Raw genomic sequence first — 19,946 nt, 5'->3', positions numbered from 1 at the left:
TTTTTTTGAGATGGAGTGTTGCTTTGTTGCCCAGGCTGGAGTGCAGTGGCACCACCTTGGCTCACTGCAACCTCCGCCTCCTGGGTTCAAGTGATTTTTGTGGCTTAGCCTCCTGAGTAGCTGGGACTGCAGACGCATGCCACCATGTCCAGCTACTTTTTTGTATTTTTAGTAGAGATGGGGTTTCACCATGTTGGTCAGGCTGGTCTTGAATTCCTGACCTCAGGTCAGGCCCACCTCCACCTTTCAAAGTGCTGAGATTACAGGCGTGAGCCATCACACCTGGCCACTAACAGCATTTTGATCATAATCATTCAACAAGTTTCTAGGAAGTTTCAAACCTTCTCTGATCTTCCTGTCTTCTTCTGAGCCCTCCAAACTGTTCCAACCCCTGCTTGTTACCCAGTTCCAAAGTTGCTTCCACATTTTAAAGTATCTTTATGGTGGTATTCCACTTCTGGTACCAATTTCCTGTATTAGTGTGTTTCCACACTCCTATAAAGACACTACCTGAGACTGGGTAATTTATAAACAAAAGAGGTTTAATGGGCTCAGAGTTCTGCATGGCAGGGGCCTCAGGAAACTTTTTAAATCATGGTGGAAAGCAAAGGTGAAGCAAGGCTTGTCTTCCAGCAGTGGAGAGAGAGCGTGCAGGGGAAACTGCCACTTTTAAAATGATCAGATCTCATGAGAACTCCCTCGCTATCACAAGAACAGCCTGGGGGAAACTTCCCCCATGATCCAGTCACTTCCCTCTAGGTCCCTCCCTCCAGACGTGGGGATTACAATTCAAGAGATTTGGGTGGGGACACAGAGCCAAACCATAACAGCATCCAAGAGGAAATTTCAAGTATGCAGTTAGATATAAAAGTCTGCAGTTCGGGAGAGAGGTCTGGGCTGGAGACATAAATTTTGAAGCTGTTAGTTTATATTATAATCATGAAATCTTAACATGCCATTGTTTGTAAGATACACCATTATTTTAAGTACTGCTAAGAAAGAAAAGAGTGCTGCAAATTCAATTGTGACATACCAGTGATTGTAAGATAAATCTCAATTTCTAGGATGTTAAAATGTGGTATGGGGGGTACATTTTACGATTTGAAGATAGTAGCTAGTATTTAAAACCATAAGACCAGATGACATCACCAAGGTGTGAAGACAGAGAGAGGACCAATAACTTAGCTCTAGGTCATTCTAGGGTTAAGATGTTTGGGATAAAAAAGGAACTGGCAAAAAAATTCTTAGGAACAATGTGAAGTAAGAGGACAGCTGAGAGAATGAGCACTCTGGAGACCAAGGGAACAAAGTGTTTCAAGAAGAGAACAGTGATCCAGCTGTGATAAATGCTGTCACTAGGTCAAGAAGGAAGAGGGCTGCAAAGTGGTTAGTGGAGCAGTGGGATCAAAACCTTAATTGGAATGAAATATAAGGTAGACTGAGAGGAGAGAAATTGGAGACAACAAATCTGGACTTTTTCAAGGCATTTTGCTGCAACAAGTACAAAGAAATTCCATGGTTGCTAGGGTCAAGGGAGAGCTTTTAAAAAGTGGGATAAATGGTAGCATATTTGTGTAGTGATAGGAATGATGCAGGAGAGAAGAAAAATTTGCGATGGAGAGAAAGAGTTGATGTGAATCTTTGAACAGATATCTTTGAATATACAGAGAGGTGGGATCATGTGTGCAAATAGAGAAACTGGCTTTAGACAGGAGTTTGAATCATCCAGAAGAATCAGGCGGAGGCAGAGTATGTGGTAGAGTTGCTGGCAGTGGTTACCTGTGGGAACCTGTGGAAGTTTTCTCAGTGTGTTCATGCTCATCAGCCAGCTTCCTGGTGTAGCCTCCTTCTCATGGGGCTTCCCTGTGGGGAGGGGATATGCTTGCCAGAGGACACAAGCATCTTATTTCATTATTTCATTCTCAGTGGTTTTTTTGTTTTTTTTTTTTTTTTTTTTGCTTCATTGTCTTGTGAGCCTCTTTACCAGGAGTCTTATCTTCCTGTAATAAGATCAAGTTTATTGGCCTGCAGGGTTGAAAATTATGGCTTTTTGACTGTGATCTGTTTGCCTAGGTAATGTCAGCTGATGAGGTATTTAGGTAGCCAGCCAGCTGACCTTTTTAGGGACACTCATTTCAACAGTACATGTGTGAACAGTTAAACAGTAGTATAAGATAGTATATCCTTGTTGATTACATGTTACAAATCATATGTGCTATAGAAGTTCTAGGAAAGGAGAAATCACTGAAGAGTGGGTTGGAAAGATGGCATGATGAGTAAGTAATGAGTTAGAGGGAGGAAAAGGGATGATGGTTCAGGCGGGAGAACCAGAGTTCACAAAGATACCAAGCAAAAATTCCCCAGGTAGGTTTGGTAAAAAGGAGCCAGCCAGCGTGTGTGGAGTCATTGATGTGCAATGTTTTCAGTGGTGAAGGTACTAGCGCTGTAAGAGAGTTGTTCATGGAAGAAGGAGACCTGATGGCAGGACTGGCAGCCGGTTTCCTTGCCCATCCTTGTCTGTGACTCTCCAAGAAGCACTGCTGGGAGCTGTCAGGAACATGTTTCAGAAGTAAAGGGACTTGGCAGACAGTTGCACTTCTCTAGGAGTGGTTTCTTTTAGGGTGTTTGTGATAGTCTGGAGTTGTTTAAGTTCACAGAAATTAACTGTTTAAAACTGTTATGCAATGATTTTATTTATATTATTTTGCAAACAGGTATTAGAAGATAATCTAAGTCATTCAGACTGGGCTAGTGAGCCTGAGCTGCTAAGCGATGTCAGCTGTCCTCCTTTTCTTGAAAGTGGAGCGGAGTCTCAGTCTGACATCCACACTCGAAAACCTTTCCCCATCAGCAAAGCATCACACTCAGGTAAAAATGAGAACCAAACCATTTAGAATTTTAAAACTGGTATGCTCCTTAAAAATAATTTAGTCTGATCTTCTGATAATCCAAGGAAAGGGAACTTGGTCTAGCAAGGAAGAATGACTTGCTGAATCATGTGGCTAAGACAAACTAAGTGAAATCTTAGTGCAGTTTTTTAAAAGACACATTGTCTCCATGTGAGTTTTTTGTGTGTGACTTTAAAGGGACATAAAGTTCAAGTGGATCCAGAAAGAAAGAGGCTACTTCAAAAAGATCATATATGTGTGGGCTCAGAGTTTTCAAAGAAAAGTTGTAGCAGAAGAATTTTATCATGTATCCGTATAGTAAAATAGACAAAGATGATATGTCCAATTTCTAAGCATAGACTAAAGCAAACTGAGTAAAATTTACCTTGCTACATGTGTGTTTTACTTTCTGATGTAATCCCATAACTTGAAATAAATAAGGAATATATTTAGGATTAAAATATTAGGCCTTCTTCCTAAAGAATTCATTCATTTTAGTTTTTCCTTCACTACATTTTTTTTTTTTAGATGATGGAAAACAGACCAGGCTTTCCAAACCCTCTGGTATTAGGAATTGTTTATTGCTATCTGGGTTAAGTGTAGTTATATAAAATTTTCAACAAACATTCCTTGCCCTTCAAAGATTTAGAATTCCTTTATCAGTTTATCCACATCTCTTGCTGGACTGCACAGTGACATGGATATCAAATAAGTTACTTTTTGTGTAAAGTGTTAGGATCATCGACTAATTGGGCAACAAGGAATTTCTAGAGTTTTCTTCACCTTTTCAGAGAGGCCTGAGCTCAAATAGTCCCAGAAGACCGTGACTGTAAAACCATCGAACCTTTTTTTAAAAAGATATTATCTCCCTTTAAAGCATCATGATTGTTTTATTTACCTGTGTTTAACGGTTTTGTTTGCTTATTTGTTTCTGGTTTTGTTTTTGGTTTCTGGAGACAGAGTCTGGTTCTGTCACCCAGGCTGGAGTGCAGTGGTGCAATTTTGACTCACTGCAACCTCCGCCTCCCAGTTTCACGCAATTCTCCTGCCTCAGCCTCCTGAGTAGCTGGCATTACAAGCGTGCGCCACAACACCTGGCTAATTTTTGTATTTTTAGTAGAGACGGGGATTTCACCATGTTGGTCAGGTTGGTCTCGAACTCCTGACCTCGTGATCGGCCCGCCTCGGCCTCCCAAAGTACTAGGATTACAGGCGTGAGCCACCACGCCTGGCCTGCTTATTTGTTTTTTTGTAAATGATGATCCCTAGAGCTTTCTTTTAGTTTTTACTTTAAAAGTAATCATTGACCGGGCGCGATGGCTCACACCTATAATCCCAGGACTGTGGGAGGCTGAGGTGAGCAGATCACTTGAGGTCAGGAGTTCAAGACCAGCCTGGCCAACATGGTGAAACCCCATCTCTACTAAAAATACAAAAATTAACTAGGCATGGTGGTGCACACCTGTAGTCCCAGCTTCTTGGGAGGCTGAGGCAGAATTGCTTGAACCGGGAGGCAGAGGTTTTAGTGAGCCAAGATTACACCACTGCACTCCAGTGTAGGCAACAGAGCAAGACTCCATCTCAAAAAAAAAAAAAAGTAATTATTAATGAAACTCAATATAAAACTGTAAAATGCAGATAGTCACAAAGAAAATAAAATCACCAGTTATTGTACCCGCCAGAAATTACCGCTACTGCTATTGTAGATCATTCCAGAAAGTTTTTCTTCATGTATGTATAGGGAATTTATTTGGTTTTTGTAAAAATTTGAATTATTTCTTCATTCTTTAAATTTTTAAATCAAAATTCTACAAATCATTCTGTAAATCTTGTTATAAAAAATTGCAAAAATAAAAAATTGGTTAAAGTTTTAGTCCACTAGTCATGGCCATGGACTACACCTATCGTAATCCCAGCATTTTGGGAGACCAAAGAGGAAGGATCAGTTGAACCCAGGAGTTCAAGACCAGCCTGGGCAACATAGTGAGACCTCCATCCCTCAAAAAACAAAAAAATTAGCTAGGCATGGTGGTGCACGCCTGTGGTCCCAGCTACTCAGGTAGCTGAGGTTGCAGGAGTGCTTGAGCCAGGAGGTCGAGGCTGCAGTGCGCCATGATCATGCCACTGCACTCTAGCCTGGCCAACAGAGCAAGACCCTGTCTTAAAAAAAATAATAAAATTTGTAGTCTACCTTCAGCTAATGTCCTATTCCCAAGAGGCATTCATTTTCAACTCTTTTGTAACTTCCATATTTCTGTATCACACGCTTCTAGTATTATATCTTGATTTCTGGTTTGGGACATTAGCTATTGGATTCCATTTTAGCTCTTTCACACATTCCTCACTGTCCCTTATCTTCACATAGTCACCAGTACATGAGTGTACATTTCTCATTCTCTCTCTTCCCAATATAATTACTATAATTTTTTACTAGATCAGTATTTACTGCTTAAATTATTATAAATGTATAAACATTATTTAGACTGAGCCATATAGCTTACTATGATTACTTTTTCTGTATATCCTGTGGTTTTCTTAGAGTTGATCATTGTTATTTACTTAGTTTTCTGTTTATCACTAATCTATAATTTATTACTAATGTATCTCCACACTTCCTCCCAGTTCTTATAATCTCTTAATACCTTACGTATTCTATCAATTTCATCTTCTGGAAGAAGTCTGCCTGGAGCCTCTGATCTGCTCTGATCTAGAGTGATGTCTCTAGACCTGTGGCCTGGCTGACTCAGGATCTCTCTGGTTTTTTTTGTTTTGTATTGTTTTTTTGAGATGGCATGTTACTCTGTTGCCCAGGCTGGAGTGCAGTGGTGTGATCTTGGCTCACTGCAAGCTCCGCCTCCCAGGTTCACACCATTCTCCTATCTCAGCCTCCTGAGTAGCTGGGACTACAGGCGCCCACCACCACGCCCAGCTAATTTTTTTTTGTATTTTTAGTAGAGACGGGGTTTCACTGTGCTAGTCAGGATGGTCTTGATCTCCGGACCTTGTGATACGCCCGCCTTGGTCTCCCCAAGGGCTGGGATTATAGGCATAAGCTACTGCCGCCCAGCCAGGATCTCTTTTTACCACCATCCTGAGATTCTATCATTTTTCTTTTGTTGGAATTTTTTATTTTCCACATCCCATTTCTTCTTTCCTGGATTACCCTCTCATTTTTGTGGAACATGTTTTATTTCACAGAGAATATTAATGATATTTCACCCCTGACTTGATTGTTTTGGCCTCTGCTTTTTGTATGAAAGGCTTTAAATGTTTAGTGAGCCTAAGATAGCTATTCTTACTCAACCATGGAGACTAAAAAGTTGATAGAAGGCTTTGTTTCCACGGTGAGACTTGTCAGCTCTGCTCTGTATGCAAGGTTATTTTCTCAGTGAACCCCAGCATTATCATCTTTAAATCTTTTCCCCCCGGAGCTGATCAGATTCCTCAGAGAAATCTCTTTGAGTCTTCTGTTTGGGAAATCTCTTTGAGTCTTCTGTTTGGCAGGTTTGTAATCCTGGCTGTCACTGTTCTGGGAACTGGTTAGGAAGAAGAAGGCCTGAGGGGAATGGAGGATTGTTTTAGTATTCAGTATGTAAACTTTCACTTAAGCCTCCTGTTTTCACTTCTCAACGGTGCATGTGACTGGCATGCCTTATTCTAGAGACCCTTCTCTCTGGAGAAGAAATTTCCAGTTTTTGGCCAAGACTAGGGAGGGGCATCACTTGGCTGCATGGGTTTGGGATAAGAATCTGGATGTCTGGCTGGGCGTGGTGGCTCACGCCTATAATCCCAGCACTTTGGGAGGCCGAGGCAGGTGAATCCCGAGGGCAGGAGATTGAGACCATCCTGGCCAACATGGTGAAACTCCGTCTCTACTAAAATACAAAAAATTATAGATGGGCATGGTGGCGCCTGCCTGTAGTCCCAGCTACTCAGGAGGCTGAGGCAGGAGAGTGGCTTGAACCCGGGAGTTGGAGGTTGTGGTGAGCTGAGATCACACCACTGCACTCCAGCCTGGGCAACAGAGCGAGACTCCGTCTAAAATAAAAGAGAATCTGGATGTCTAACTGCTTCTTAATTTGGATTTTAAGCAGTCATCCTGGTGTTAGGCCTGGCTTCATCCAGTTTCTAGGGGTATGAGCGTCTCCAATTCCCAAGCCTTCTTTAGGGGTTCCCAGTGAAAACTGCTTTGTGGCATTCCCTACTGCTGGCTTTGGATCTAGCTTTCTCAGGACTGCTAAGCCAGTAACACCTATCTGTATGCTTTCTGACTTCTAAAATTTTATTGTTCTTGTCACCTTTTTCATGTTGTCCTCAGGTTTACGTGTTTAAAAAATTCTCTTTATAGTTGTTGTAGCGGGAGAGAGCAGAGGCTAACATGTGTTTTCAATTTGCCACCTTAACTGGAAGTCCTTACATATTGTAAGGAATATACAAAAAATTGTGTATGTGTACGCACACACATTTGTTTTATGGAAATCTGTGACTTTATATATTCATTTAAAACTGATAGTCCTTAAACTTCAGCATCCATCGGAATCAACGGAAGAGCTTGTTAAACCTCAGTAATTTGCATTTCCATTAGGTTCTCAGGTGATACTAATACTGCTGGTCCAGGAGTATACTTTGAGAACCACTGATCTAAAAGTATTATGGACATTGTTTTGTAGTATACCATTGCATGGAATTATTTAATTAAACTTCTATTCCTGGCATTTAGGTTGTTCTAAATTTTTTTTGTATTATAAACAGTGCTGCGACAACATTTCTTGATCCTAAACCTTTGCATGGCTTTCAAATCATTTCACTGGGATGAAATCTTCAAAGTAGAACTGTTGGGCCTATTTGCACATCGGGTTTCTACTCTGTGCTAGAGACTGTTCTGGGCACTGGGACGTAATATGGTGGCAAGACCATCCGCCTTCAAGGTGTTTATATTGTAGTAGGAGAAGATAGGCAATAAATGACCAAATAAAGAACATTTTAGTTGCTGATAAGTGCCGTGAAGCAAGGACTTACAGAATTTGGAGAAAGAGGTTTTGAGGAGTGATTTTGAGAGTTTATGTTTAAGAAAGCGTAGATTCTCAGGGTCATTCCTAGTCCTGCTTCTTTATCTACCCTTACACCTTATGTGACTTCACCTAATACCGTAGCTTCAACCAACCACCAACTATATGCTGAAACTAAAATTCATATCTTTAGTCCCACCTCTCCTCCGAAGTATAGATTCTTACATTCAGCTGCTGACTCAACATTTCTATTGATGTATTTAATAAGATTCATACTTAACACATGTAATTCTTTTTTGTTTGTTTGTTTGTTTGTTGTTGAGAGGGAGTCTCGCTCTTTTGCCCAGGCTGGACTGCAGTGGTGCTATCTCACCTCACTGCAAGCTCCGTCTCTTGGGTTCACGCCGTTCCCCTGCCTCAGCCTCCCAAGTAGCTGGGACTACAGGCACCTGCCACCACGTCTGGCTAATTTTTTATATTTTTAGTAGAGATGGGGTTTCACCGTGTTAGCCAGGATGGTCTCGATCTTCTGACCTCGTGATCTGCCCACCTCGGCCTCCCAAAGTGCTGGGATTACAGGCATAAGCCACCGCGCCTGGCCAGCACATATAATTCTGACATTGTGATTTTACTCATCAAACCTGATTTTGTTTTTTTGGTTTTTTTTGCCATCTTCCTTGTCGTGGTAAATGACAGTGCATGCTACTTGTTGCTCAGGCCAACAACCTCAGAATCATACTTGTTTTCTCCTTTTCTCTCATGCTTCACATCCAATCTAGGAGCAAATCCTTTGACTCGGCCTTTAAAATCTGTCTAGAATCCAGCCATTTCTCACTAGCTGCAATGCTACCACTCCAGTCCAAGTACCAGTCATGGGTTTCCTGGAAGAGTGGTCTTGCGTTTCTACTCCTGTCCTCCCGTAACTCCATTCTTCCCACAGCAGCTAGAGTGACCTCATACATAAATGAGGTCCTGTTGCTTCCATGTTTTAAAACTCTCCCGAAATTTCTTATACTTAGAATAAAATCCAAAGTACAAATCATGACCTACAAAATTCTACATAATATAGTTCTTACTTTCTCTTCAGTATCATTCCTGCTACTTTCCCTCAGAAATTTCTGTTCTTATAAAGAAAAAGAGGTTTAATGGACTCACAGTTCCACATGGCTGGGGAAGCCACATAATCGTGGCAGATTTATGTAGAAACTGTATTTTGTAGCATCCCATGATGCTGTCACTACACTGGCCTTTTTCTGTTCCTGCAGTTCACTCCTGCTAATATACTTGGTATTCTTCCCAACATCCTTAAGACTTACTTTCTGAATTAATTCAGGTCTCTGCTCAAATGTCACCTTCTCAATGAGGTTTCTCTGACACCCATGTAAAATAGCTCATCTCTCTTCCCTTCCCATCACTTTATATGACTCTACATTGCTATTTTTCTATGTAGCATCACTATCTGTCAATTGTAATTTTTTTTTTTTTTTTTTTGAGTTAGGGTCTCTCTGTGTTGCCCAGGCTAGTCTCGCATTCTTGGGCTCAAGTGATCCTCCTGTCTCATCTTCCCTAGTAGCTGGGATTACAGGATTACAGGTGCACACCATGGCACTTGGCTCTGCCAGTTGTATTTCTTGTTTGTTTGTTTATTGGTCTGTCTCCCATTACTAGAATATAGGTTCTAAGAGAGATGAGACATGGTTCACTTGTCATTTCCTGAGACATAGAAGAGTGGCACAAAGAATGAGATGAATAAGCATCCGGTGAATGAATGAAGATACCATAATGTCATATGGTAGAGGATACCTGGAGGATGGGGATAGGAGGAGGTGCTGCTCTAGCTAAGTTTTGGAGTTTTGGAGAGGCCTTGTAGAGAAGGGGACATGGGAGTTGAGGCCAGAGTCAAAGCAGTTACACATCTGTTGCTGTGCATTGTAATTGCATATCCTTTCCTTTATTTAAAAAATTGCTTATGTTCACTATTAAAAAGATCAAACAGTTCAAATCCTTTATTTTTTATTTTTTTATTTTTTTTATTTTTGAGACGGGAGTCTCGCTCCGTTACCCAGGCTGGAGTGCAATGGCGCGATCTCGACTCACTGCAACCTCCACCTCCCGGATTCAAGCGGTTCTCCTGTCTCAGCCTCCTGAGTAGCTGGGATTATAGGCATCCACCACCACACCCGGCTAATTTTTTGTATTTTTAGTAGAGACAAGGTTTCATCATGTTGACCAGACTGGTTTCGAACTCCTGACCTCAAATGATCTGCCCACCTTGGCCTCCCAAAGTGCCAGGATTACAGGTGTGAGCCACTGTGCCTGACTCAAATCCCTTTTTAGAATCCTGTCCCATCCCACTCCCACAGATATCCCATGATTACATTTTTGGCTGATTTATTCTAGTCCTTCATTACTCTTTATTGCCAAATTGCTCTTTGTAAAGGTTTTATAACTAGTTTTAAGATATTTGTATTACTGTGTTTTCTTACTGCTATGAAGAAATACCCGAGACTGGGTCGTTTATACAGAAAAATAAGTTTAATGGACTCACAGTTCCACATGACTGGAGGTGCCTCACAATCATGGTAGAAGGTGAAGAAGGAACAAAGGCACATCTTACATGGTGGCAGGAAAGATGAGCGTGTGCAGGGGAACTACCCTTTATAAAACTATCAGATTTTGTGAGATTTATTCACTCTGATGAGAACAGTGTGGGAAAAACCCGCCCCCGTGATTCAGTTACTTCCCACCAGGTCCCTCCCATGATGTGGGAATTATGAGGACTACAGTTCAAGATGAGATTTGGTTGGGGACACAGCCAAACCATGTCAATATTTAAAATGTCTGTTTAGATTTTTTGTTGTTTTTCTTTTGTTATCCAAATAGTTACGTGGATTTTTAAAAATCTCCATTTATCTCCTAAGAAACGTCTGTCTGCTCTGGATCTCTGGATGGAGTTGAATACTCACAACGAAAGGAGAAAGGAATTGTGAAGATGACCGTGCCACAGACACTTGCCTTCTGTTACTTGTCCTTACTTTGGCAGAGAGAAGCAATAACACTTTCAGATCTTTTGAGGTTAGCTAGACCTCTTGTGTGATAATATTTTTGCTGGTTACTACATGAACTAAGTAGACAAACTTTGGATATTTTGATTTTTATAAGAAGGCCTAACTTGAGGAAGGAACTGGAAAGGTGGAGTGGCCTGAATTCTAATTTGGAAATGTAATCCCCCCCGGGCTAGTAATTCATCTTCTTGATTTTCTTATTTATGTAGTAGAAATTATAGTACTTATAACACATGGGCTATTGAAAAATTAAGTATCTAATCTTTTGAAGAGAAAAGTGACATTTAAGTACTTGAGTAATATTAGTCAATATTTTTCATTTCTAAGAAAAGATAAACAGGTGATCTTTACATTAGCAAAATGGTTATTCATAGTTACACAAAACCATATGTTGGCATTAAGAGCTAAAATATAGGTGGTCTGTGTTTATAAGGAAAAGTTGAAGACAAAACTGTTGAAAGGATGTGTTATCCAGATAGTAAGCGTTTATATTTTCCAGGGTAATCTACAGAGTGTTTTGGTTAATGTAAGAATTTCTCATGTAATAGATGTGCCAAAATTGTTAATGTGCTGATTTTTTTCTCCTTGCTTTATATGTGTTCTGAATAGTAACATTTGGGTTTAATCAATGTGTAGAGTGCCTTTAAGAGCACAAATTATGAACCGAACTGCTGGGTTTGAATCCTGGCTCTGCCACTTATTTATTATATGACCTTGAGTAAGTCATTTAATTTCTCTCTGCTTTTGTTTCCTCATTGGTAAAATGGGGCTAATAATAATAACTACCTCATAGGGTTGTAACTACTTTCAATAATTAGTGCTACATGGAAAGCACTTAGAGCAGTGTCTGGTACATAATAAGAGCTCAATGCTAGTCATTATTGTTTTTGTTTTCATCATCATCACCATCATCATCATTATTGGCACAACCCCTTTGATTAAATATAATGCCTCCAGTAAATGATGATAGTGCCTTTGAATTTGGCCACATCAACCAAATAAAAATGCTTTCCTCAGGTCTGATTAACTCTGCAAGCAGATAGCCCATGATTCAGTGAATTTTACTATTAATTTAAAAACCTGGTCTTGCTTTGTATGCCCCCATTGGGTGATCTCATCTTTTCCCAAGGCTTTAATTACCACTATATGCTGATGACTCTCAAATTTATATCTCTAGCCCAGACTTGTCTACTGAGGGCCAGACCCGTAGATTCATATATACAGCTGCCTGCTGGACATGGCTACTTAGATGTCTTTATGGTATCTCAGAATCAGCATGACTAGAGGTTCATCATCTGTCTCCTTGATCCAGCTCCTTCTCCAGTGTTCTCTTTCTTAGTAAATGCCACACCCTGTTGCATCCTATCCAGAAGCCTAGGGATCATCCTTGACTCTTTCCCTTCTATGTACACTGTTGGTCTTTATGTCCACTCAATTATATGTCCAAAAACTCAAAAAACCATTCTTCTCTGCATTCCCTCTCTCTCTGTCCTCTCTACCCTCATTTGGATTGCTTAACAATCTGCCAGCTGAGCTCTGTGTCTGTAATCTTGTGTCATTTCTATCCATTTTCCTCCTGATAACCAGAAGGATCTTACAAAAACATAAATCTAATGATGTCATTAGAGCTGGATAAAGGGGCTAGCCATCCTACCCAGGACAATCTGTAAGGGGCTAACAGAACTCTCCTAGAAATCTAACAAGATGGAGAAAGTCATATTTACTTGGAATTCTTCTCAGGGAGAATATTATATGTGGTTGAAAGAATAGGGGTAAGATGCTACCCACCCGTCTTCTCTCCCTCCCTCTTTTCTCTTCTCTCTCTCTTTCCATCTCCTCCCTCACCAGGGGGAATTCTGAAATGCCTTCAAGGAGATTAAATCTAGTTAGCTTGAGGGCTTTTGTTTTGCCCTGTGGAATATACAAGTTTGGGAACAGAGCTTAGTTGCTTGGGGCAATAGGAGAAGAGACTGTCACCATATTCTTTCTTTGCTTTTCTCCCAGAAAGAGCTCTAAGTCATAAGGTCTCAAAATGTGGCCTTCTGACTTACAGCTTCAGTATCATCTGGGAACTGGTTAGAAATGTGAATTCTTAGACCTATCCTACACCTTCTGAATCAGAAACCCTGGGGTAGGACCTGGTAATCTCTGCTTTAAAATAAGCCCTTCAGAGGATTTTTTTTTAATTGTTTATTTTTATTTTTTTGTAGAGATGGGGTTTTGTGATGTTGCCCAAGTTGGTCTCGAACTTCTGGCCTCAAGCAAGCCTCCTACCTTGGCCTCCCAAAATGTTGGGATTGTGGCGTGAGCCACCATGCCTGGCCCAGGGGATTCTTATGGATGGTAAAGTTTAAGAACCACTGCCAAACTTTGAAAAAATATTTAAAGAACACTGGTTTTAAGGGAGTACGTTATTAGCCTGGCCAAAGTACCCACATACCTTAACACTGTGCATGTCACTCCTTTTTTAAGTACTCTAGCAGCATCCATAGTCCTTAGCATAAATTCATTACCCTGCAAATAGCCTGTAAAGGACCCTGCCTACCTAGCAATAATGGCATTAATAAATAAAAATAGCCAGCATTTATTCATTCTGTGAATTTGTGTTGAATATCTACTATATGCCGGTGGTGTTCTGGCATCTAGACCCTTGTGATACAGATGTGAATCATATAGGTCCAGTCCTTGCTCTCATGAATTTCAAGACCAGAGGAGGACACAGATAAACAAACACATAAGTATGGTTGGTGCAAAGATCATTGAGGTTAATGGCAAAAACCACAATTACTTTTGCATCAACCTGATAAGTAAGAAAAGGATCAGACAGGGAAAGGCTATTCAGGAAATTGAAATAGGATGGTATGATAGAAAATGACTAGATGGCTACTCTAGATTGGTTATTTGGGAAGGCCTCACCAAGAAGGTGGCATTTACTCTGCACCTTAAATGAAAATAGAGCCAGTGTGAATATCAAGAGTACGATAGACCTCACTTACCACAGAGGATACATTCCAAGACATTGGATGCCTGAGAATGTAGATAGCACGGAACCCTATATACACTGTGTTTTTTCCTGTGCATACATTCCTGTGATAAAGTTTAATTTTTAAGTTAGGCATAGTAAGAGATTAATAATAAAATAGAATAATTATTACGGTGTACTGGTACTCCTACTCTTGAGCTTTGAGTCTGTTATTAAGTAAAATATAAGGGTTACTTGAACACAAGCACTGCAACACTCTGACAGTAGATCTGAGAATGAGCCAACGAACTACGAGTAACTCATGGCTGGGTGGTGCCTACAGCTTGGCTGTGCTGAACAAAGAGAAGATTCGCGTCTCACACGGGTCAGAGAGAGATGGCGTGATATTTCTCATGCTCTTCAGAATGGCGTACAGTTTAACACTTATGAAACCATGCAGCACAAAAAAGAGGATGAGTGGGGACTGCTGTACTGGCATTCCAGGTAGAGGGAGGTTGCTTTTGCCAAGCCCTAAAGCAAGAGCTGTGTGATGAAGGAGCAGAGGAGAGCTAGTGTGACTGGAGTCAGAATTCTAAGGCAGAGTAGGAGGATGAGAGTGAACAGATCATCAGGGGCAGATATCTGTCTTTGTAAAACAAGTTAGGAATTTGGATTTTTAAAAATTGAGGTATCATTTATATATAATAAAATTCACTGTTTAACAATATACAGTTCAGGCCAGGCACGGTGGCTCACGCCTGTAATCCCAGCACTTTCGGAGGCCGAGGCGGGCGGATCACGAGGTCAGGAGATCGAGACCATCCTGGCAAATACGGTGAAACCCCATCTCTACTAAAAATACAAAAAAAAAATTAGCCGGGCGTGGTGGCGGCGCCTGTAGTCCCAGCTTCTCGGGAGGCTGAGGCAGGAGAATGGCGTGAACCCAGGAGGCGGAGCTTGCAGTGAGCGGATTGCGCCACTGCACTCCAGCCTGGGCAACAGAGCGAGACTCTGTCTCAAAAAAAAAAAAAAAATATATACACACACACACACACACACACACACACACACACATAATTCAGTGGTTTTGAATACGTTTTCAAAGTTTACAAAGCTGTGCAGTCTGCTGTTTTCAGGACACATCACTCCGGAAAGAAACCTCATACCCAGGTGGACTCCGGGTTTTAAGTGTGAGAGTAAGCCCCTGGAAGGTTGCAGCAGGAGAGATACAATCCGATTGATGTTTTTTAAAGATCATTCAGGCAGCTGTGGAAAATGAGTTCTAGGAAGGGAAGAGTGGAAGCATGGAGACCAGGTGGTCTTTTGCTATCCTCCAGGCAAGAGATGGTAACTTGGATTATGGCAGTGATAATGGTGACTGGGTTCAGGATCTGTTTTACAGGTAGACACGACTTAACTCTAATTCAGTGCTTTTTCAGTGATCTTAGATGAAGAATGAGTTTATTAAATTTCTAAGCCTTCATAGGTTGAAACTTGGGAAAATTACATAATTATAAGTAAGGACAGTGTTTCCAGGGGACAAGGCTAAAGTCTGTTCGTCAGGAGAGGCATATGAGATGCTTTTAGTCTATGCCAATTTTTCTATCAACTTCCTGGACTGATCTAGAGAACCAGTTGTTAACACCTAGGAAGGGAAATAGATTGTTCAGAACTTTGAGTAAGCAGCTTTTTTTTGTTTTGTTTTTGTTTTTGTTTTTGTTTGGGGGGGAGGGAAATAAATACTTTTCTAAAAGGAAATTCAAAGTTAAAAAGAAAAAAAACTTTGAATGAGGCTAAGAGTAGAGCTGTTTATAAATGGTGAAAAAAACTGTTAGAACTCCAGATGCCAAAGACCTGCTCTTTGCGGACATTTCTGCTTCCCCTAGGCAGGTCTCATTTCTTCTGCTCCTATGGATCTGACTGTTCCTCTGTTGTGCTGCTTGAGACAGTACCTCTGCTGACTCATGTGCAGGCTGTTTGTCCGACCTATTAGGGTGGGAGTGCGGAGGACCCTTCATCTCTTACTTCTCTCTGCAGACTCCTAACACTCCACACAGTCCTGGCATGTGTTATCACATAGTGAAGACTACATAAATAATGAGCACATTAACATAGTAGAATACTAGGTAGTTTAAAAAGTGACAGGTACACATTACATCTTGTATATAAAATGATATTAAACCAAAAATATAATTGCAAAATAATACAAATACTGATTACTGCACATAAATACTTTTATATAAACTGAATATACTAATAAAAACTTACCTGGGGAAGCTTTAACACCATTTTTATATAAATATTTAATTCTCAACTTTCAGTAGACTAAAAATTAAAGCACATTTTAAATTTGAAATTAAAGTTGAGGCTGGGACTGGTGGCTCACTTCTGTAATTCCAGCACTATGGGAGGCTTATCAGGCAGATCACCAACCTGGTGAAACCATGTCTCTACTAAAAATACAAAAATTAGCCAGGCATGGTGGTGGGTGCCTATAACTAATTCTAGCTAATGGAGAGGATGAGGCAGGAAAATCACTTGAACCCAGGAGGTGGAGGCTGCAGTGAGCTGAGATCATGCCACCGCATTCCAGCCTGGGCGACAGAGTGAGACTCCGTCTTAAAAAAAAAAAAAAGTTGAGTCAGTTTTATCCTTTAAGTGCTACAAAGCTGAAAGCCAAATGTCAGCCCAGCTCTAGCAACATTGCCTCAAGGCAATGCAGTTTGTATACTTATTCCTGTCTTTAGCTCACTTTCCTTAATTTTCTTATTTTAAATATCTTGTATATAGATATATGTATATATTTGACATGGTCGCAAGACCCCCATTTCTCATTCTCAGTTCTCCTTGTTTTTCTCCTTAACATTTCACTCTACCTAACATACTATAGATTTTACTTATCTGTTTTGTATCTTTCTTTTCTCACTAGAATGTAAACTCCATAAGAACAAGAATGTTTTTCTGTTTTGTTCACTGTCATTTCTCTGCAGTCTAGAATAGTACTGGATATATAGTATTCAATAAATTGTTAAATTAATGAATTGTAAATAAATATATTTGTGTATTTATGTATATGTGTTATTTTCTTCAAACTCAATAATCGACTCAAAATATTTGATCCACTGTGTACCAGGCATTGGGGTGGAGTGGTGAGCAAACAGGCAAGGTCCCTACCCTTAATGGTTCTTTCAGCAACAAACATCTAACATGCACTATTGTAGGTATTGGAGACAGAAGGGTAGACAAGGGAGGTAGGCTTTCACAGAAAATGGGGTAAACCTCCTTGCAGGAGTGATTTATGAGTAGGAACCTATCATGTGAGGGGAGCTAGGGATACACGGAATGCCATGTTGGAAAGCCTGGTGGTGAACTAACAAGTAGGATACACACTTCTTGCACACTTTTTTTATTTTGAGACTGAGTCTCGCTCTGTCGCCCAGGCTGGAGTGCAGTAGTGTTATCTTAGCTCACTGCAACCTCCGCCTCCCGGTTTCAAGCGATTCTTCTGCCTCAGCCTCCGGAGTAGCTGGGACTACAGGCATACGCCACCGCACCTAGCTAATTTTTGTATTTTTAATAGAGACGAGGTTTCACCATATTGGCCAGACTGGTCTTGAACTCCTGACTTTGTGATCCACCCGCCTTGGCCTCCCAAAGTGCTGGGATTACAGGCATGAGCCACTGCGCCTGGCCGGACACTTTTTTTTTTTTTTATTTTTTTTTTTTTTTTTTTGAGACAGAGTCTCGCTCTATCACCCAGGCTGGAGTGCAGTGGCCCGATCTCAGCTCACTGCAAACTCCGCCTCCCAGGTTTAAGCCATTCTCCTGCCTCAGCCTCCCGAGTAGCTGGGACTACAGACGCCCGCCACCTCGCCCGGCTAATTTTTTGTATTTTTTAGTAGAGACGGGGTTTCACTGGGTTAGCCAGGATGGTCTCGATCTCCTGACGTCATGATCCGCCCGTCTTGGCCTCCCAAAGTGCTGAGATTACAGGCCTGAGCCACCGCGCCCGGCCCTTTTTAAAAAATTTTTAACACAGGATCTCACTCTTGCCCAGGCTGGAGTGCGGTGGTGTGATCATGGCTCACTGTAGCCTCAAACTCCAGGGCTCAAGCAGTCTTACTGCTGCCCCTCCCAAATAGCTGGGGGTAGAAGCATGTGCCACTGTGCCCAGTCCTTCTTAGACATATTTATTTAGTCAGGAACTTAAGAGAATCATTCAGTAATTGGCTGAATAGGCCAACATATGGGTAAAGAGAATAATAGATATGATCAGATTTGTTATCCTTAAAAACGTGGGAAATAGAATATGCTTAACTAATTCTTACCATGTCTGTGAATTTTAAGAGATTTTCTTAAAGTATTTACTTTGCTATATCGGTATGTAGCTCTCGTTAAACCTTTTTCTTTTTAAAAATACAGATTTGTTGAAGAAGACCATATTCCTTACATAAATGCTTTTCAGCATTTTCCAGAACAGATGAAATTGTATGGGCGTGACAGAGGAATCTTTGGTATAGAGGTAAGTTATTTCCTTTTTGACTTTCTAGTCTGTGATAAAGACAAAAGAGTGATATGATAATTTCTATTTCTTGCTTGACTTGTTATTTGTTGTTTTGTGTTCTATCCAAATATGGAACATAAGTCATAATTTAATGAAGAGTAGAATTTTTATTTTTTATTTTCCTTATGTGGATTCCTCTAATCCTTTAGGTTATCCTCAAAATATAGCTGTAATGTGATGTGTGTGCATGGCAGATAGGTATATTGTTGAGACTAAACTTGAGAACTTTTATCTAGAGACCTTCAGGTAATTTCAATTTTTTTTTTAAATAAAAGATGTGTTTTGTTGTTATTTGCACACTATATTGCTGTGGAGGAAAGAGAAGAAAGTTATTGTCATGTTTCTAAAGGTACTATTTTAAGTTCTTCACTTACGTTAGTTTATCTTTTTCTAGATCTGTTTTCAGATGTCTCCAATGGAAGGGTTTCTGTCCTTTGATTATGAGTTTGTGTCACTATTGGTGATACTCAAAGGTTATTTCCCCTTGGTTCTCATCAGAAGTTTTTTTTGGTGTACTAAATGTTAAATATTTTCCTCCATTCACCTATTTAAGGAATTATTTTCATAGAACTTCATGAGCCTGACATTGTTGGCGGTGTAAGAGTCATTTGTTGAGTGCTGTTTAATAGTGGCCTGACTTTGATGAAAGATAACCTCTATTCAGATATCCTTTGATGTTCAACTTAATGTTGAGGTTTATCCCTTTCCAGCCTGTCAGTGTTAATATAATGCAGACATAAAGTGAAATTGCAAATTTTATGGAAGTTTCAGCATTTCATGTTATCTTTGAAATTAATGCAGGAGAATTGCTAGCAAATCGGTTGACAAACACAGAGCTGACAGAATTAGATAATTTAAAATTGAAAAAGAGAAAATCAATAATGAGGATGGCACAATAGTGCTTCCAAAGGGAAAATGTGAATGTCAAAGGATTACGAATACTCCCTGGCAGAGCTGACAGAGCCCCTGAATATTTTGTAAAATACTTCTCTTTGTAGTTATGCTATAATATCAAAGGCAATAGGAAGGATGTCATATTGTTGCAGGATCTTTGGGGTGCCGTTTTTCTGGCTGGAAACCTTTGTGGCCAGTGGCATCTTTGCCTGAGTTTTGCACTAGGCTTATTTCACCCACTCCACTTGGCAGGCTGTGCTTGGCTCACGCTGCTGGCCTGGGTCTCTTGCCAGCCAAGGGCAAGTCAGGCATGGAATGGTGATGGGTGTGTACGCAAGCATGGGGTCTGGCCACTGCACACAGTCAGATATGCCACCTGCTGCAGCAGGGCAGACAGCTCCAGGTGCCAGCATGATTGCCAGCTCTCTGCAAGGCTGCGGCCGGACCAGTCACGCTGCAAGCAGTTTCCACAGCTGGCACTAGGGAACATGGTGGTGCCTGGGAGCTTGGAGATGCCAGGAGCCACAGGGCCTCAAAGAGGGAGTCACAGCCCTGGCTCGGGGA

The 19,946-nt window shown here is 40.8% G+C and overlaps 1 protein-coding gene across 1 annotated transcript in view; it reads left to right on the top strand.

Moving 5' to 3' along the window:
- The window catches only part of TAF1B (TATA box binding protein (TBP)-associated factor, RNA polymerase I, B, 63kDa), a 96,870-nt gene that overhangs the window by 14,356 nt on the left and 62,568 nt on the right, over positions 1–19,946 (top strand). Inside the window, exons 6-9 of the mRNA XM_011965306.1 lie at positions 2,715–2,868; positions 10,819–10,972; positions 18,347–18,446; positions 19,691–19,700. Of these exons, the coding sequence (XP_011820696.1) occupies positions 2,715–2,868; positions 10,819–10,972; positions 18,347–18,446; positions 19,691–19,700 (418 nt within the window). The remainder of the gene's footprint in view (positions 1–2,714; positions 2,869–10,818; positions 10,973–18,346; positions 18,447–19,690; positions 19,701–19,946) is intronic.

Source organism: Mandrillus leucophaeus, unplaced genomic scaffold (assembly GCF_000951045.1).
Source record: "Mandrillus leucophaeus isolate KB7577 unplaced genomic scaffold, Mleu.le_1.0 Scaffold72, whole genome shotgun sequence".
NCBI lineage: Eukaryota > Metazoa > Chordata > Mammalia > Primates > Cercopithecidae > Mandrillus > Mandrillus leucophaeus.
The sequence above is the reverse complement of the archived record's forward strand: the minus strand, read 5'-3'. Positions and strand labels throughout refer to the sequence as shown.